Below are 19,566 nucleotides of genomic sequence, written 5' to 3'. Positions count from 1 at the left end.
CAGTGTAGCTGCACAGGATACATGCACATCCCTCCTGCCCACTAAAAAGACTCCTGGCTGCAGGTTCAAAGGGGCCAGCAGCCACTGTGCCAGCCCTGCAGCACCACGGGCCTGGGCTGCAGCCAGCAGAGCTGCAGACTGAAATAATCCAGAGTCAAACTCACTGCAAGGAGCAGTTTCATGTCACTGTGGAAATATGCAGTTCTTGCTGCTTCTACTTACATAATTAAACAGGCAACTAGAAATGATTTATATAGCAGCTTGTACCTTAATGAGCAGGGAAATTTAAGCGACAAGCAGCATTTGGATCTGCTCCGGGTTCCCAGGACCAAAGCAGTTACATTGAAATCTCCCCCATTCAATCTCTGAGGCTGTGAATGGATCTGCCCCCCTCTGAAAAGCCCTTCCCCAACACCATCATGTCCAACCCCCCTCAGGGTGCATGGGGAATGCCCTCCATGCTTGCTTTAAGGACACCACAGCTGTCTAAGGGAGATCTTAGGGCAATGCAGCAATGCAGCTTCAATCAGCCCACACTGCTAACGCTCCATTTGCACGCTATCATTAGACAAGAATGTATTTGAATAGGAAGTGTATTACAGAATTACAGAATTTTACAGCAAGCCAGTCAGTTTTACAAGGTAGATAAAGGAGCCTGGGAACATACACAATTAAATTTCAAAAAGGCAGAAACCAAGGACTCAACACTGCAAGGTGTGAGCAGCAGCAGATTCTGTGCTCCTCTCAAACTTGGCAATATCCTGCACGCAGCCTACATGGAGCTTGACACACCTGGTTCCTCTTCCTAGATGGCCTAATCCCAGACTGTGAACAACATGCCTTACAAACACGTCAGCCTGGGACTCTGTGAGACCTGTAGTGTCTGTACAACCAAAGAAGATTCAAATGTCAGCCTGTGCCTAACTGACACCATCAATCAAAATTCTCAGAGCTTACCTCAAATAGCCTATGGGAACCTGAAGTACAGCTGTACACATTTAACAGTGGAAACACAAGCTGATTAGCAGGTGTGTATTTAAACAGGTTACTGTCAGCTAAAGCTAACACTGCAAGAATGTTTTGCAAAGCTGGTCAACAAGTGAGGGCCAGCTGGCTTTTTTATTTATCTACTTTAAACAAACCTTCTTCAAGCCAGATAGAACTGAAGACGTGTCCAGTTTTGCAGTACTGCAGTTAATACATTCCCATCCCATGCTAAGAGATACAGTCTACATGCATGATGGAGTTAAGACACAGGACCCTGCATGAAGATAAATGCTGCTCTGAAATTACAGTTTGGAAACCTGAGGCTGCCCTCAGCTGCTCTGCAGAGCTGGCACAGAAGTGTTACTACTGCAAGAGCACGGTGGTGGCCTTAGACAATATCACCTACTGCCAGCTCTGCATGTAGGTGCCATGCAGCACAGAGGGGCTGATTTGTCCAAAGCTGTCTGGGTACCCTTTGGCAGGACAGTGCATTCTTGTAGTAGGAGCCCCGTCCCAGGTCTCTGGAATGAACTAAGCTTTCAGAAAACAACCAACAACCAAAACTCTAAAAAATGGGCTTAGCGCTGGTGAGATTTTGGCCTATCCCACTAATCTGAATTTCCCTTTCTTGTTAATTGACCTGGATGTAGCACTCAGGCAGATAAAGGAAAGATAACGCTGCAGATGCAATGACAGGATAGAGAGGCTTACTTCAGAAGGACTGCTGTCAGAGCAAGAAGTGTTCATGATAATGTAAACAAATAGATTTGCACAGAAAGTTACATACATGAGTATACATACACACACGCATACAGAAAATAAATCTATGTCTTCATCATCTTCGCAACACAACTTCATAGGTCACCCAACAATGCAAGGAGCCTGTTTGCACAGTACTACTCTCACTCTAATTTTGTCACTTCAGAGTAGCAGATGTGCTGATGCTGCAGTCAAGGGACACAGCCTCCATCTCCCCCAGCAGCCCTTTCCCCTTTGGTTGTTCTGGCACTCACCGGGCAGGCAGGTGAGCCCAACCACTAGCTTTCCCAAGTGCTGACACAAGGACAGAAAGGCAGAGGGCTGCAAGGCTTGCTCACAGGCAGCTCCTACTGGGACTGGCCTGGAAGAGACACAAAACTGCAACCCTGACACTTTGCCACCAGAACTGTTAAAGGCTGCAGCTTGACAGATGCCATCGTGCACTAAGCTCTAGAAAAGCCTCCGCTCTTCAGCACTAACTTCCAGCAATGAAAACACATCTCTGAAACGCGTTTTGTATCTTTAGTACACTCATATACTTGCTTGGTCTGCAAGGCTTCCTCTGTTCATGCCACTACCCGCCAGGCTTTTAGCTCTTTCAACAGACTTGCTGATGGAGTCGCCCACCCTGCTAATCAGCACTAATAAAAAATCTGATAATTAAACATACACCTGCATGCAACAAGGCCTACCCACACAAGACAAGTTGGGCTGAAACAGCTTCCGAAGCATGTGAAAATACAAGTTTCCAACTTCTCAATAATCAGTCATGATCTAAAACTACTTCACACAAATCACTGCTGCTTCCCAAGGATCTTTCCTTTGTAAAGGGGTTCCATAACAACAGAGGTGAGCTGTCTATAAAAGGATAGCTTCATTTTCAAGCACCATCAGTTTCAATTTGATGACTTTTTAGACTCCACAAGATTATCCTGCTTCAAGATTGAATCAGTTCTATGAAGTTGCCATTAAATGCAGTCAAACCAAGCTTCAAAGTTTGCAAAACCAACCCTTGCACATTACAGCTCCATTTCATATTAGTTGTTTTCAAGTTTTCTGCTAGGCTGAGTTTAAAAATTTAATCTCATTAGCCTGATACCATTTCTTTCTGTTAGTTTCACATTTATTCACCAACAAGCAACTAACGGAAAACAAAGATTTTGTGCAGTGTATTTCACAGATTTACAGATTTCTGCTTCATATCTCTAGAAACAGCATACAAGGTGGGTATCTAGGCAGAGGGCTCAATGCGGGACAGCCTCCCAGGTTCAGGAAGGGAGTGCTTTGCCCTCCAGATGCAGATTCCATGAGCAGGGAAAGGCAGAGTGGTGCAGAGCAATGCAGCAGTGCAGCACCCAAGCAGAACTCAGCCAGGGAACTCATTGCCTGCCATTACAATGCCATGGCATCTCTCTTTCCATAGACCTGGTTTGCTTACAGATCTGTTTTCATTCAGATTTGAAAAAATAGTTTCTTACCTAGTTCTCCTCGCAGGTTGACTAGTTCTTGAGATAACTCTTTGTGTTGCTTCAGTGCTTCCTCCCTCTGCAGAAGGAAAAACAGAGACAAACATAAGTGATCCAAACAGGGCACCTTCCAATAACTTGCATGTGCTGTGTAGGAAAACAAGAGGCAGGAGCAAGAAGCCAAGCTATGAATCATTTAGGATAACAGTCCTGCTGTTACCAAATACACAGATGTCCTGTTGTTAAGCAAGTTATACTTTAAAACAGAGAACAGTTTTTTTCCAGGATAACACTGCAATTAAGATCCTGCTTCACAGCCATTAATTACATATTTTATGATGGGTGGAGCAACATAACCTTACAGCACACACCAAGCGATTGCTGACAAGGGCACCGGAGTACGGTGAAAGAGGCATGCACTAAGATAAATATCTGAAGCTTCCTTAAGGAAAATACAACAAGCACGACCCCCAAACTTTGCCAAGCGCTCTGGCTGCCCCCAGCAAGGTGCGTGAGGGGCTCGCAGTAGCACACAGAGGCGGCCGCTGCCCTCCCTGCTGCACCGGGGCGGGGAAAAAAAAAAAAAGAAAAAAAGAAAAAAGAGACAAGCCCACCCCCACACCGCCGCCCCCCAAAGCAGCCCAGCGCGAGGAGCCCCCCGGCAGCGTTACCCTGGCTGCGGCGCACTGGGGGTAGAGGCACAGCCTGCTGCTGGCGCAGCCCATCTCGGGGCAGCCGCAGCCGCGAGCGCCGCCAGCCGCAGTCCTGCCCTCCGCGCAGCCGAGCCCCGGGCTCCGGGCGTTTTCCCGGCGGAGGGGAGGGGAGCGCTGCCCTTCCCCTCGGCCGCGGCAGCCCGCGCGCGCCCCGTGGACGCGCCGCTGCCGCCCTGCGTGCGGGGACGGCGCGGGGGAGGCCGGGCGGCCGGCGCACGCCCCGAGGCAGGCTGGCGGCGGAGCTGCAGCGCAGGCTGAGCCGCGGCTTTGTGCCGCTCCTTCCGCCGGGACGCGCCCGGCGCAGCGCGGCCGTCCATCCCGCATGGGAGCGTCCCGCTGCTCGACCCGTGCGGTCCGGCCGTCCCGGTGAGAACCGCGGGCTGAGCGCTCGCTTGGACACGGACACGCTTGGAGAGCTTAAGCAGCCGTGCCCTGGCTCGAGCGCCGAGACGCTTTCACACCACCGGAGCAAAAACCTGGAATGCTGGAAACCTCTCCTCGTCCCCATGCTAAGCCCCCTGCTGAGCAGGGAGCTCCACCGGCTGCCCACGGTGCTGCCCCGGTCCCGTCGGGAGGAGGGGGGTCACTGCTCTGCTCCCTGCAGCCGTGCCCACCTCAAGACCCAGGACGGCATGCTGCAGTGAGCCGAGCTCTGGCAATGCCAAGCAGGAGCTTTCCAGCAATCGAACCACCAAAGCATTTTCCAAAGCTTCCTTCTGTAGTAACCTTATTCATTATTAAATCAGTGCACACTGAGGAGGGTGGATGTTCTTTACCACTCCCTTCCAGCTTCACTTCTTTGTTTGCATACTCACTCTTTATCCTAATTCTAAAAAATAACCATCCTCGAACCCAGGTTCTCCCAGCCTGCCTGAGTTAGTAGGACAGCCTGATTTTCCTTCCCCTCAGCCTAATGGCCGGACCACGCAGCAGCCTCCGGGGAGATGCTAATATTTGCAGTGAATCTTCCCAAAGGCCTTCCTTCCTCATGGTCCACAGAACATTTTGTATCCCTTTTAATTAAAACAATCTGATGAGGAAAGGACACATATTAGAATACACTAAGCACTGACCAGAGGCCAAAACCTTAAAATAAAACGAAGTATCAGCTGCTCAATTGACACACACATAAATATATACATATATATATTACATTTCTTGCATTCTGCTGCTCTTGCACCCTTCCCCTTTTTACTGGTGCTGTTGAATACTATGCCCTCAGTCTCCCACTTGCCCATTTGGTCTTCCAAACCAGAAGATCCATGCAGACTTTTATCATGACCACTCATGAAAGCACATTCTCAGAGAAGGCCAGGCATGCGCTGCCAGCCTAGGGGACAGGATGCCCAGAGAGGTGGTGGATGCCCCATCCCTGAAGACACTCAAAGTCAGGCTGAACCAGGCTCCGAGCATCCTGATCTAGCTGCAGGTGTTCAGCTGCCCTGCAACAAAACAGGCAGTAGATGATCTTGAAAGGCCCCTTCCAATTCAAAGAATTCTACGATTCTGTACAGAGGCAGTCTGAGGTGGTCATACAGTTAAGCAGCCACATTCAATACTCAGATTGACAAGCAATTCATTTAGCACTACTATCATCTAAGTTGTGAAATAAAGCTCCAGCTATAGCGGTCTTCCCATGAAAACTCAGAAGTTTAAGACCTGAGATTAAAGTGTAGTAAAATACCCAAAACCACTTGAATGATCCATTGAGAACCATCTTCAGTGTTTAGTTTGAAGACAGGCATGTGGGTACTTTGTGCTGGAATATCAAGCTACCTTCTAGCTCGTATTTCACAAGATTCTAGATGAAAATCAGTATTAGAAACTGAAAGAACAGATCCAAGAGGCAGGATCAAGCAGTTCTGGCATTTCTCCAGATAAATCTGGCAATAACAAAGAGCTTTTTCTAGCAAGATGATCCTTGAATCACTGTCAAAGACTCAAGGAGGGTCTTTGTAACAGTTCCTGGCAAATATATGAGCTTAATGCAAGATCATGTAGAATGGCTGAGGACCTATTTTTCTCATTTCAAAAGAATCTGTTACAGCTGTACAAGAAATTCAGTGTAGCTTTCGCAAAAGCAAACGTGGAAGCAATATGAAGCAATGAGAATAGAGCTGGGGGATAAAAGCTTTGCCACAGGCACCACTATTAATGTGCACTTCTCCAAGAAGATGCTGCAAAACAGTTCTCAGCATAACACTGGAGCCTTAGACATTTCTTGTTATGTGAAAGATTACATTAAAAATCCTCCACAGTTCTTGAGAATTAGTCAAGAAACTCCGGGGAAAAACGTTCCCAACAGAAAGGACACTGTGATCAGGTGAAAACATGAAAGCAGGAAAAACGAGGAGGTACAAGGTGGGGGGAGGATGTGACTGTTTCAAGATGGCAAAGCCAGGATCAGAATAAACGACAAAATTTCTTATTTGGATTTTTGTTACTGGCAATTACAAAGCGCAGTTACAGGCTTAAGAGTGTTTTTCCTAGCAACCAGCTGTTTTTACTGCAGTTCAAACAGATCAGCCTAGTAGCATTTTAGACAAACAATGGAGAGAACACATCAAGGGCAGAACAGTTCCCATTGCTCTGCCTTTTTCAAAAGCAGGATGCTCTGCACAGGTCTACATTCCAAAGTGAATAAGAAAGGTACCCAACACCAAGCACACAAACAGCCGACCTTCTGGGCCATGCACATATACCAGATGTTCAGCTGTGACAGAAGATACCTCCAAGAGCTGAGGTATCAGCACTTCCAACTGGCAGGTATTGCTCAAACAACCCACACAGCAACTTTGCAGACCCCAGATCACAGAGCAGGCAGTTTTATGGCAAACTGGTAACTCCTACTGTCAACGCTTCCTTGTGAGGCTGCACCAGGCCAACTGCTTTGGATTTCTCAGCCCATCCCACTGCTGGCTAGATGGTGTGGAGCTCCACGTTCTGCTTGCCAGTCACAGCTTAGAGAGACCTAGGTTGGCCGTGCTCCCCTAAGAAGAGGGCTCAAGAGTCCTGTTTTCCTTTGGCAAGTTTTTCCTCCCAAGTTAACTATAGTAAGCCCTTCAGCAGCTATCAAATGCAAACAATGAACCACGGCAGGATTTCAGTCTTGAGTACATGTGCCCAATAAGTTAATGTCACCCATCTTCCATCACACTCCTTTTTGAAAGGGAAATGTGTGCTCCTTAGGAGTTGTACTTAAAAAAGAGCCACTATTATTGTGTTTTTTGTTGTTCTTGTTGTTGTTGTTTTGTTTTGTTTTTAAATATCAAGCAGCAATGTGGGATCAACAAGCAAATCACAAACTCCTCAAACATTTCCGTAGTCTACCCCATGCAATGCATCATTCTTCCAGGATTTCTGCAGCATTTCCAAGTTAGCAAACTTCAAGCAACTGCCATTTTACGAAGTCCCACCACTAAGTTTTTCAGTTCTCAGATTAATATTTCTATATCTTGCAAAGCCTTGATTGTAAATGTTCACTTTCTGGTTTGAAACAAGTATCATGCATGGCTCCAACAGAACACTGCAAAATACCACCATATTTACTATGGAATAGCCACATCCAATGTTCAGTACTGAAATATTTAAAGAAATAAGGTGGTGCTGTAGGACTCTTTTCATGACAAACATCCCTGCTTATTCTGGGATATTCTTCTCTTAGGGCTGTGATGCAACATGGTCCCTTCCAAGAGAAGAGGGAGCAAAGCTGAGATGATGCTATCATGGCATGCACAAACACAGGAAGCTTTTGAGTAACACAAAGGCAGCAATCATACCTGCTACAGGCAGAACCAAAAGGTTGGAAGCAGCTCTGACCTGAATGGCTACACATCAGCCTTCTAGCTTTATCACTAACACACCTCTCCTTAACAAGGCATTTTGAGAGTTGATACATACGGGAGGTGAACAATCTTCAACATATAAAATACACTGGCTGTTTTATAAAACATTCTATTAGAAAAGACTAAATAAAACTTGTTCAGAATACATAAGACAGAAATTCATCACGGGCAGCAAGAACAGAAGCATTTGTGTGCTTTACTGCCATACATAGTGTCAAATTAATTTTATTCCAGGAAATGAAGGGCTGGTTTTGAAAGCCATCTGATATCAAACCACGAGCACTTACTCCTGAAACCGTATTCAGAGGGAAATATTGACTATCTTAAATAAATAAATAATGGTTATTTGCAAGCAATTCTGTAATGTCAGTGCTTAGACCTCACAGGACACTGACATTGTTTGTACAGAGGAACAGATTATCATTTAACTATTTTTTAATACTTGAGCAGGTTCAGTTGTCAACAATTCCCAGCACAGAGTGGATCGCTCTCATCCAAGCAGATACTCTCTTGATCAGACAAAGCACTAGAAAGTGAAGTCTGCTCCATCCTTGTGCTGGGGCAGCCATGAAAAGATCACCAGCCATAATGTAGAAATTGAGTCACACCTCTGTGTAAACTCCAGACACTCATGTGTCAGCAGCTGTAGCTCAAAAGTAGTTATGAAAGGGTAACAAAAGGTCATTCATATCCGCTTTGCAGTATTAAATTAGAATTGATTATTTTGGTCCTTATGTTCTACCAGTTCCTGCTCCCGCTATTCTGGCAAAGCCCTGTCCTCTAAATAAATCTCAGAAGCAAAATCAAGCTAAAGAAGTTAGCCAAGGAAGTGGCACAAGAAACAGCCTTTACCCTCTGCCCCAAGTGCATTTTTGAATGGAGGAATAGACTATTACTGCAATTACTGAAAAAGACATTAATCATCTCAAATCAGTAAATCTGGCATGAAATTACTACTTCCAAATTACTCTTGACATTGCTAAGTGTGTTGCCTTTTTATGAGATAAAAGAAGCAATAAATTTTCACCTGTCCTTGACTTACTGCTTCAAAGAGAATTAAATTAGGCCTCAGATTATGCTTCCTTGTTAAGTAAGAGAGACTTACTGTAACTTACAATATTTGACTTCTCTCGTTTGCTAGGTACTTTTATGGAGAATGAGGCATTCGTTCCCTGATGTTTAGTACGTGAAACACTAAAGCAGAGAACCAGCCAAACAGGATTCCTATGAGTCACTTAATATTTAACATGGGCATTACAGTTGTGGGCTCTTTGTGCTTTTACAAACTTTAGATGCTTCTTATCATCATATGGAACTTTGTCTTCCCATTTTAAAGAAGTGATGTCTTTACAAAGTTAGGTCTAGATACAGTAACATTCACTATTGAATTTTATGGCCCATTTTCTTACTCTGAAAGATTTCTGAACTGTGATATCAGTTAAAACATGTCATACAGAATGACTTCCCTGTGAAAATTCTGATCTCATAAGCAACTAAATTCACCCTATTTGAGTAACTGCTCATTTCATTTTTCAGCATTTTCTGAAGCTTGTCTCAATTCATCTGATTCAAGCATTAGACAAAGTTTCAAACAGATACCATGCAGCTTTTACAAATGATATTGCCGTAAGTTCTAGTATCTATGAGATTATTAAATCACTTATGTTTTTTTAGAATGTTAAGATTCGAAACTTTATGTTTGAACAAAACATTACAGCATCTGCTTTAAGTCCTTTCAAGACGTTTAGAATTTCACCTGCAAATACAGTATAGAAAAGCACAAAGATGTTACTTTATTTCTTTCATTAGCCCCTCCTTTCATTTCAAATTTTAAGAGATACATCTAGCTTGCTACTTTGTAATTAACTTCGCATCTTCTTAAATAAACAAATAAATAAAAATTAGGAGAAATAACAAGGTAGGGATGGGAACAGGCTTCCTCATGGAAGGCAATGCTGGGTGCCTGAGACTTCAAGCCTGCTTTCAAGTTAAAGACTTGTCTTCTCAACAGACTTGTTCTCTCAACTTGTTCAGAGTAGCAGAGGACAGGACTCCCAGTTCTCCCAATTGTCCGCTCTGAATACTCAACCACACCTGGACCAAAGTGATCTTCAAAAAGCTGGAAAGTTATGAGCTCACAAAACTTCAAAGATGCCAAAAATATTCTGTTGCTAAAAATGGTTTTATCAGTTAGCAGCTACGCATCACAGAGAACTTCAGAATAATTTGAAACCTCCTTGCTTTCCAACAGCTCCCTCTAAGACAGCAAAGGCTTCCAGAGCCCAGCTCTGAAAGGGGAAGATACTTTGTATTTTTTATATCTGAAGAAACACAAATTATCTCAATTAAATACCCCCATTCTCTGTTTTGAAGAAGGAGACATCCATACTTTCGAAATCCAGAGCAGAAGAGCAGAAGTGCATTTTGAATGAGCATCCTAATGAAAACCAGACAAGTTTGATGTTAGGATCTGGAAAGTCAAAATTATAAATTTAAAAACTCACAGACAAGCATCTGTGCTTAATGGCCCTGCCAACATATTTCATATTTATATACCAAAAACACGATTGTTCCAAAACTCTTCTGTTTACCACTAAGGGTTTAGGTTTTAGTGATGGAATTTGTACTTCAGCTCTGTAAGAAGTTTCTCACCTAATGAACATTTTCTGTTATGCTTCCATAAAGGCCAGAAGAAATTATTCTGATGAATGTTTCTCTGTGCACAGAAAAAACTCTTCAAGTGCCAGAAAATTCTCAAGAAAACTAAATACCTTGACTGTTACAGTCATCTGTGTGTCAGGAAATGCCAGTTATAGTAGCTCACACAATAAGGGTGGTCTTTTTATTTCCACCTAGAGATACTAAAGACTATTTCAGCCACACAACTTCTAGCTCATTACTTATGTTGCTTCCTGCATCATATCCACAATTAACGGTATCCCCATATTACTGTCCACACTCCTTACCCCACAAATCACATTCCTCCTGTGATGGAAACTTCTTAAAGAAGTCACCATATTCATTTCAAAGTAAAATTTGAGTTGTAAACTCTAGTCTTCTCATAAGCATGTCAAGAGAAGAACAGCAGTAAAGCTTGATTTCTGTTCGTTTCTTAATCACAGGCACAATTCTGAAGCTTACTTCTACTACTGAATCTTTTGGGAGCTCTTGAAGCACTTGAAAAGATTTATTTCTTAAATGAGAAAAACACAACTGTGTATCAGTAAAACTTTTTTTTTTTTTTTGAACTTGACTACTTCTCTAAGTGGCAGTTAAGATGCATGCATTCAAATATGAGGCTAAAAAGTCAATTCACGTTTTCAATATCAACAGAACATTTTAGGCAATACATTTCCTCTTTTCCTCTTCACTTGAGAGTTAAGTCTTCCTTCAGCAGCTTTAGAAGAGACAAAACCAAATTTTAAGACCAACCCAGTACTGAGCTGACAAAAACAAAGTGACAAATGAAAACCACAAAAAGCCTACACAGTAAAACAAATTAAAAAAAAAAAACAATAATCCAACAATCCCAAAGCTGTAGCGGTTTAACCTGAGCCCACACTGCTGTGGGCCTCTCAGGCCCACATTCTTACCTCACACAAGCACTGGTGGTTTGTCACCAACACTCCTTCCCAGAGTTCACAGGGGAACAGCCCATAAAATGTTGAGTATGGACAGCCCTATAAAACCAGACCCATAGTAGTTGTTTGGTTGCTTTTTGTTTTGTTTTCTTGTGCTCTCTCCCTCCCCCCAACTTCCTGATGGGGTTCCTGAGCTGGCTCTCCCCAGCCTGGTGGGCACCAAGCTTGCAGAGTGAGTGCAGATTCCGCAAGTTGTGCCACAGCCTCACTTTCACCAGACGTCTTAAACCACACTTTCAAGGTTTCAGCGTACACAACTACTACTGAAGGGATAATAAATAAATTCAAAGTTAAGATTCAAATGTCGTGTTGCATAATTCAGAGATTATGTAATTGAAGTTTAATGGAAGACTGCTTTCCTTTGCACTTTGTCAGCCTATTGTATATTCATCATTTCCACTGTACTGTCACTTTTCCTGTTTGGACAATTAAAAAAAAAAGGAAGAGGTCATGGAGTTGCAGGAACTACCATAGGTTTAGGAGGGGAATAGCCATCTAGACAGACTAGCTTGTTTTTGTGATAAGACTGCAGTTTGACACATCCTTTTAATACTGTACACATAATTATCTAACAGTGGAAAAACTTGGTACAGTTTGATGCTCTTGCCAGACAACTTGATCATTGTGTTTAGTCTGCCATCAGGGTTTCAATCTAGTGAAAATTCATTGCAATAGGATCTCCTGCTCAACAGAAATTGGGTTTTACAACATGATCATTGTGGACTGGCTCATCTTGAAGACACTTGCTCAAATTCAGAACAGTCTTGGTAAAGGCACACAAATCATCTGGATAAACCCTGACAGCTCAAGTGGTAAAGTATTATCAGAGCCAGCTGTTAATATTGACAGCTCCACGATAATGCTTGTAGCAAACACGTTTGAACTCACACAGAGTTTTGTGACAGATTCCTGCTCAGCTGGAAACAGCACAGCAACCTCACACAATCTCATTTAACCCTTAGCAGCCTTCCAACTTCACTCCAGAGGGTTGGCTGCACCTGACATAAGTCATTGCCAGCAGATTCTAATTTTGGCAGGGCTATCCCATTTCAAATGAGCTCATAAAAAGCAACTTTAAACTTTTGAGCAGAATGCATCAGGAACTCTTGGAGGAAAAAAGGAGAAGTAGCAGCAGTTGAATCACCTCTCCTACTAACTTCAGCTTTGTCAACTCTTCCTTCCATGGGGAATACAGGAGGCTGAGGTAGATTTTGTCAAGGAGTTCTGGCTGAGATTTATATTTTTGAAGCAATGTAGCAGCACAGCCCAGCTCTTTTCTCTATCTGACAGCACAGACTGTCCATAGCCCTTTTGCACTGCCTCTGACCAGGAATAAGGGTCCATGCAACTAACCTGGCAAAGAAATGCTCTCTCCTTGGCTTGGGTAGCTTTCTGGCAGCTGCAAGCTGAATCAGCCTTCTGCAGGGGCAGACAATCACCAGAGTAGCCAAGAGTGGGACCTTCTGATGACAGCATGGTATTTCATCAGCTCAGGCTGCTTTGTGTTACTTCATACTTGCTCAAGTAGAAGGAATGGAAGCATAACCTTGTTGCTCAGCTAAGCATATATATTTTTGATTTTATTTTTATTTTTTCCCAACTAGAAAAGCTGCAAGCTACTTTTGTAAAAGCTGAAAATACTTTCTGCTGGTTCTGTGGTAGTTAAGGCAGGGGCTTGCAGCTGGAGCTACACTCAGCTGAAAATTTCTCCCTTGACTATTTGAACACATTTGCAAACTACATAAAAAAACCCTCCAGGATCTACTTTCAAAAAAGAAATGCATGGCCATTTGAGCTTAGGTTAGCTAGATGGAGATCCACATTTCATCAGAAAGGAATGAGAAACAAACAAAAAACCCACTACCCTTCACATTTTTCACTAAAATACAGAAATTGTACAAAATGCTTCCCCAGCTAATTAGCAGATTTCAAAGTATTGCCTACATCAACCATAGCAGAACAGTCCTTCTCACTCCCACAGTACATACAGTAAGACTGAGACCATCCTGGGAGTGGACTTCAACATTAAGTAGTAAAACAACTAAAAGCACATATATGTCATTTTTAGCCCAGTTTACAAGTGCATAGACTCAGCTCTTCCTGATTACTCACTTTATATCATTAAAAATAAATGAAATTTCTCCTCTTTCCACCCACAAGATAATACTGAAAAAAAGCAGCAGCAAAATTATTACTTTCTTACATACAGCTCCTCTCTCTTTCCTGTATTAGACACTTTTAAAAATAATCATTCCCATTATTTGCAAGGAAATCATGCTTAAACTGTAAACACATTGTAAAACAGCCTGAAAGAAATAGGTGCATATGAAGCTTTCTTATGTATTCAGATAAAGATACACCGAAAGTATTCCTGACATTTAAGATGTTACAAACACAACATATTTGAGAGAAGAGCCTATGCCAAGACTTTTAAGTTCACAAACTTAGCAAAAATTAAAGTGCTTATTATAAATTAATTAAAAGACTAAGGAGAAATTTGGCAGGAAAAATTTCACCATTTAATCTGAAATGACAGGCATTACATACATGCGTGTATCAAATTGCTTTGAAAATATTAAATTATATTAGAGAAAAGTGTTCCAATCCAGAGTTCAATAAGAAAAAAAAAAAACAACAAACAGCTGCTCTTACTGAATTGACCAGATTTGAATTAGAGAAAAAATAGCTGTCATTGTATTAAATGTGCAACTTAACAAAATCATTTCTAGACTACAAATACATATTAAAGTTTATTAAAAACGGCACTAACACCAGGGCATTCTGTTATAATAGCACCATTAGGTGGAGGCCTATAGTTAATATGCCCATAGTTAACTGCAGTTGCAATGTAACACATGAAAAAAAAAAAAATTCTAGGAGAAGGAACAAACTAGAATGCAGCAGCTGGAGTGGAAACAGACATTATTTATCAGTGTACTGATATATTCAAAGACACTGTTGAGAACAGTTCAACGAACTAAAACTAGCATACAGATTATTTCTAAGTTTTTACCTCAGACTGGAGGTGCTGGATCACAACTGTCAACGCTTCAAACTTCTGGTTACTGCTTGACAAGAATTTTTTGAGCTGCAGGATGATTCCACTTTGGTTCTCACATTTTGTTTTGTATTGTGCCAACTCAGCTCCTTTTGCGCCAGTTGAATGCACATCTGTGGAGGTTTGGGTCTGTATGCATGAGCTTTTAGGACTCCGCTGCTTGCCCTTATCAACTGAAACAACAAAAACAACAGCAATTAATTAATATACACTTCATGTCTCACCAAAGCTTAAAGATAGGTACAAAAGAAAACACTGCCCGAAACACTAACTAGGAGAAACAGTTATTTCAATAGCACTGCAGAGCAGACAGTACCATCTGCTGGATTAGGTTCTAGCACCGTAACCTCACATACAACACCGCTCTTCAATCTTACTTTCGCATATTCTGTCTTACCTTTCAGCATACCACTTGCGCTGTGCTTTGAATAAACATTCTCATAAAACACACTGTCATCCTACCTATACAGTGACTTACTGCTTTCTTAATAGTCTCTTATTTTTGTTACAACGTGAACTTCATGTTTTCTACACTCTAACGTAGAACTGAACACTACAGCACTCCTTCCGTACTTTCACTTCTCTTTTCTTTCCTTTCAAAATGTTCGCTGCAAGAACTCCACTCTATACCTCAGGTTTGAGCTCCATTAACGAAAAATCTTTCAACATCTTCTTAGTGTCAGCAATTTCATTCACAAAGATGGTACTTTAAAATGCTCTACAACTTGAAATATATTTCAAGAATGCCCTGCCACTCCTTATAGTCCAAGAATTACAGAGTTCATTTAATTCTCTCAGTAACAGTGCAACCTCAATCACTTCACAGTACACAATCACATAGTGTCAGAGGAAAGAAATCACATTACATAATCCACTGCTCAACTCATAAACACCACAGATGTTACAGGTTTCTCCTGCCTTTGGACTGAAAAGTTAGCACAGCACTTCCCCTTTTGATCATGCATGGAGCAAGCAAACACTTTTGCAATAAAATGTTGATGCAACACACATATATCCCTTGGCATTTTAATGAAGACATCTATGCAGATTATACAGTTTCAACTTAACGAGATTCCTTCCAGATAAAGTAACAAAACCTGAGAGGTGAGATTTAGGGGAAATAAGAACAGGAACGCGTGGAGATTAAAAAAAAAAAAAAAAAAGAGACAAATTAATGAACTAGAAGTAGTTGCTAATGAATCCTTTTGAAGCCCAAACATCTGGTATGAAGCTTGTTGAGTGACACTTGAATACTCCCAGCAGTGAAAGGCTCAGTCATATAACTGAAGACATTAACCGAGAGCCAAAGCTTTATAGTTAATCTAACCAACACATCACCTCTTGCATTAATCCATCAGTCCTGCATAGACTTCACTCATTTTTAAAACACGTGAAATAAAGTTTCCTATTCAAAATACTTATGGCATCTGCACTTCTCTTGCTGAGCAGGGTGTGAAGGGTCTTCACATTTTCAAATAAATCCACTGTAGGCAAGATTTTCTGCCTTCCCTTTTAGTTAGAGAAGTAGAGAAATGTCAGCACATTGTTTTTATAATGTTCAGATACTCCTGCATTCTTGGAAATTTTACTGCACTCGTACTTAGGAGATGCTAAGTGTTGCGGTGTAAATTTTCAATTAGAAACACACATTGCAGATTAATAGCAGAACAGTCAAAAGGTGTCAACATAACCCAAATTGAAAGCCAAATTCTGATCAGAAGAGTAGGCACATCAAGCTTATTTGCCAGTTCTAGGTAGCTTATTTTTACTATCCTTTTAACAAACATAAGCAATTATTTTCTCACAGTAACAGGCACAATGCCTTTTGAAATAGATCTCTTTACATGAAAAGAGGGTTCAAATTTGATAGCCACCTTGTTAGATCCCCAGCAATCTCACATCAAACACTGTGTTAGTAGCAAATACCTGTCAGCTTATGAAGGTTGTTAAAGTAAATTAGTCAGTAGAGACAATAATCAAGGGGAGGGGAAAAAAAAAACAACAACAAACCAACAAGGCAGAGACTAGGGAATAAACACATACATTTGGCCCTTCCCTACCTAAGTAGCTCATGTACTCCTACTCTCTCATTTATTCCACCTCCCTCTCTGAATGCTTCCCTTACAAAGCAAAGACAATTTGAGCACTATCCCTCATTTAAAGATGCTTGTAAATTCACTAATACAGATACTCATCTCATTCTTAACTATATGAAATGACAAACATCTATTTGTTACAATCCTGACAAAGCTGCTCTAAACTTCCACAAAGGACTGCAGACAAGATGTACTCAGGAAAGTAGTTACTTCAGATACAGTTACCTAATGAAGTTGTTTTTATTTAAATACACTGATATAACAGCTAACCACAAGCAACACAGGAGTCAGACAGCTGCTGTTTCCACAGTTCAGCCGGCCTTCACCAGTTTGCCAGTCTCACATCACTGGTTTTACTGCAGTGCCCAGAACACCAAGACTATTCAGAGGCGTTTATTCCAACATCCACCCAAGCCAACTCTGGATACTATACTAAAAAAAGCTGAACAAAAAACATACACAAAAATTCCCTGACAGTCCTGTTGGCAATTTTATCAGACTTGTGCTATGCACAACCACTTCAAATGTTGAAAAGTATTTCTCAGCTAGCATGAAAACTCCATAGCATGAAATGCCTCTACAGATTAACACCAGCAGCGCTCCAATGCTTATTTATGGCCCATGTACCTCTGGGCAATGACAGATTGTTTCCAGATTTGTATAGAAGGCATGCTATGATGTCAAAACAAAAGCCATGCTTTCATTAAAACAAAGCATCAAGAGTCTAATCACTGATACAACATATCAATGACAGACTCTGAATTAAAGACGGTATCGGTTACCAGCTCAAGTCCTCGCTTTGCCATTTCTGATTGCCACCTTTAGACAAGTCAGACTGGTAATGCAAAATGTTTTTCCCCCCTCTGGTTAGGTTCTGGACTCTTTTCCAGTAGACAAGAAAACACTGTACCAAATCTATTTGAGATGCTCAATTTCTGAATATTGGAAGTCATAGATTCTCAAGTTTTGCATGCAGCACAGTATCCCTACAGAGCCAACAATGTGGGGTATTATCCTTTTTCTCCATCCTTTTTTTTTTTTTTTTTTGTGAAGAGAGCTGTTTTCCATACACAGATTCTCTGATTTAGAGATCATAAACAAGAAACAGAAAACTGTTCAAACATCAGTCTGCTTTACATTTAAGAGCTTCAGGACTGCACGGTACTTGAAGCAGTACTTGAATGGCCAGCTACCTCAGGACTTGTCACATCCTGCTGGTATCCCAAGCCTCTCTATCTTGTGCACTGCTGGTTTACCAGGTAAAACGTCTGTCACTCACTCCTTTGTTTGCAGAGCCAAATCAAAGCCTCTCTCTGCTCAACGTATACCAGGTAATGCCCACATTTTCTAGAAATTATTTTCTTTAGCCACAGATTCAATTTGCCAAAAACATTCCAAATACTGAAAACAAACTATTGACAAGCACAAATAAGAACAACCTCACTTCTCTCCTCACACCTTTGCAATCACCATTTCTTACCACTAAGCACCTTCTTTTCAGGTTCTTCTTCCAAACTATCAGCTTCCATGGGCTTTTGAAAATTCAGGTGTGTCTTGTGTAAGCATTTTTCAAAGAAAAATCCTTGTTCAACATTTTCTTTTGTAGGAAGATGCAGGCTGGTAAAACCTTCCTGCCTCTCTTCCATCTTTTGGAAAGCCTTGTCTACACATATTAAGTTGGTGCTCACTTCTTTGATCAGTAAAACCAGATCAGCCTGAGTATTTAACCGAGCTTCCATCTCTTTCCTTACTCGTTGGATTTCCTCAAGTACATTTCTTATATCCAAGTGGCTAGATTTCATCTCTGCTTTCAGCTCCTCTTTCACCTGCTGCTGGCTCCTCTGCAGTGCTAGCACTGCTCTGATTTCGTTTTGAGATGTTTCCATGTCATGCTTCAGTTCCTTCTGTCCAGCTTCCATTGACTCCTGACAAGCTTTGACTTCTGCCAACAATGCAGCAAAGCACTCCATCCTGATCCCACCAGTCACAGGACTTCTTCCAGTGTCACAGCTTCCAAGCAGTCAGGATCATTTGTAAGGTAGAAGCAGATTTCTCAGATAACAAGACAGCTAGCACATGCCCTCTGGTATGGTCCTACCTCAACTTACAGCTCACTTCAGCAAAGGCACCAAGTACAAGACCATTACTAGGCAAAACTAGTACTCCATAAAATTCTTCAGTAAGCAAAGCTGTAGAGTCAAAGCTCCATTCTCAAAACTTCACCAAAGCACTAATCAGTTTAATTGGCAGACTGTGCCACACCTGAATTTTTTAAGTCTTTTGCTGACATCACTGTACGTGGGACGTCACTCCCAGAAAGCCACTCCCAGCTGTCATTTGATCTGTACATCAATAAAGAATGCCTGGGCATCAGCCACCAGGGTTGTTGCAATGCAGTCAAAACAGTGCAAGAACACCATGGCCCTTTCTTTTCAACAAAGGCTCTAACAGGCCTTTTGGAAGTCTGAACTGCCTGTGCGAACTGAAAGTCCAAAAGCTCAGCAATAGTTATTTATTTCAACCATGTATTCAATGAAGTGGTTGTGCACCCATCTTCCTGCTAATGTTTGGAATAAGACATGACGAGCAAGGCAGTGAGGACCCTGGCCATTGCCCCACTTCCACTGAGCACTCTCCTCAGTACTACAGCTGGTAATGCTCATATAGCAATCTATGGAAGAACCCAGAAACTGAGGACATTTTCCAGTTGACCAACAATGAACACTTGAAGACAACATGGGAAAACTGATTAATAACCTGTTCTTGGTAGGTTAAGGAGAAGACTTTTGGCAATCAGGTGTGAGTTAACTTCTCTCTGTAGTAGCTAAAGCTTCTGAATTTTATGCACAGAACAGTTTTAAGCTGCATGTAATAACAGGAAGACTAATTATACCATGCTGTTGTTTTGTCAGTGATTTAATTACTCAGTTATTTGATTTGGTTTGAAAAAATGACCATCCAGTGTAGACCTTAGGCTATAGAAAGCCTCCACGGCTGCCCT

The 19,566-nt window shown here is 41.9% G+C and overlaps 1 protein-coding gene across 7 annotated transcripts in view; it reads right to left on the bottom strand.

Annotated features, from left to right (window-relative positions):
- MTUS1 (microtubule associated scaffold protein 1) overlaps positions 1-19,566 on the bottom strand; it is a 111,630-nt gene that overhangs the window by 12,406 nt on the left and 79,658 nt on the right. For 6 of the 7 annotated variants that reach the window (XM_042870487.1, XM_042870486.1, XM_042870489.1 and 3 more), the window contains 2 exons: positions 14,425-14,642; positions 3,225-3,291 (listed from right to left, as the gene is read on the bottom strand). In XM_042870487.1, the coding sequence (XP_042726421.1) occupies positions 3,225-3,291; positions 14,425-14,642 (285 nt within the window). Of the gene's footprint in view, positions 1-3,224; positions 3,292-3,883; positions 3,970-14,424; positions 14,643-19,566 lie in introns of those variants that run through there. The other variant, XM_042870493.1, reaches the window with a different exon arrangement.

Source organism: Lagopus leucura, unplaced genomic scaffold, assembly GCF_019238085.1.
Source record: "Lagopus leucura isolate 7727_CA_CO unplaced genomic scaffold, USGS_WTPT01 Super-Scaffold_100004, whole genome shotgun sequence".
NCBI classification, from domain to species: domain Eukaryota; kingdom Metazoa; phylum Chordata; class Aves; order Galliformes; family Phasianidae; genus Lagopus; species Lagopus leucura.
The sequence above is the reverse complement of the archived record's forward strand: the minus strand, read 5'-3'. Positions and strand labels throughout refer to the sequence as shown.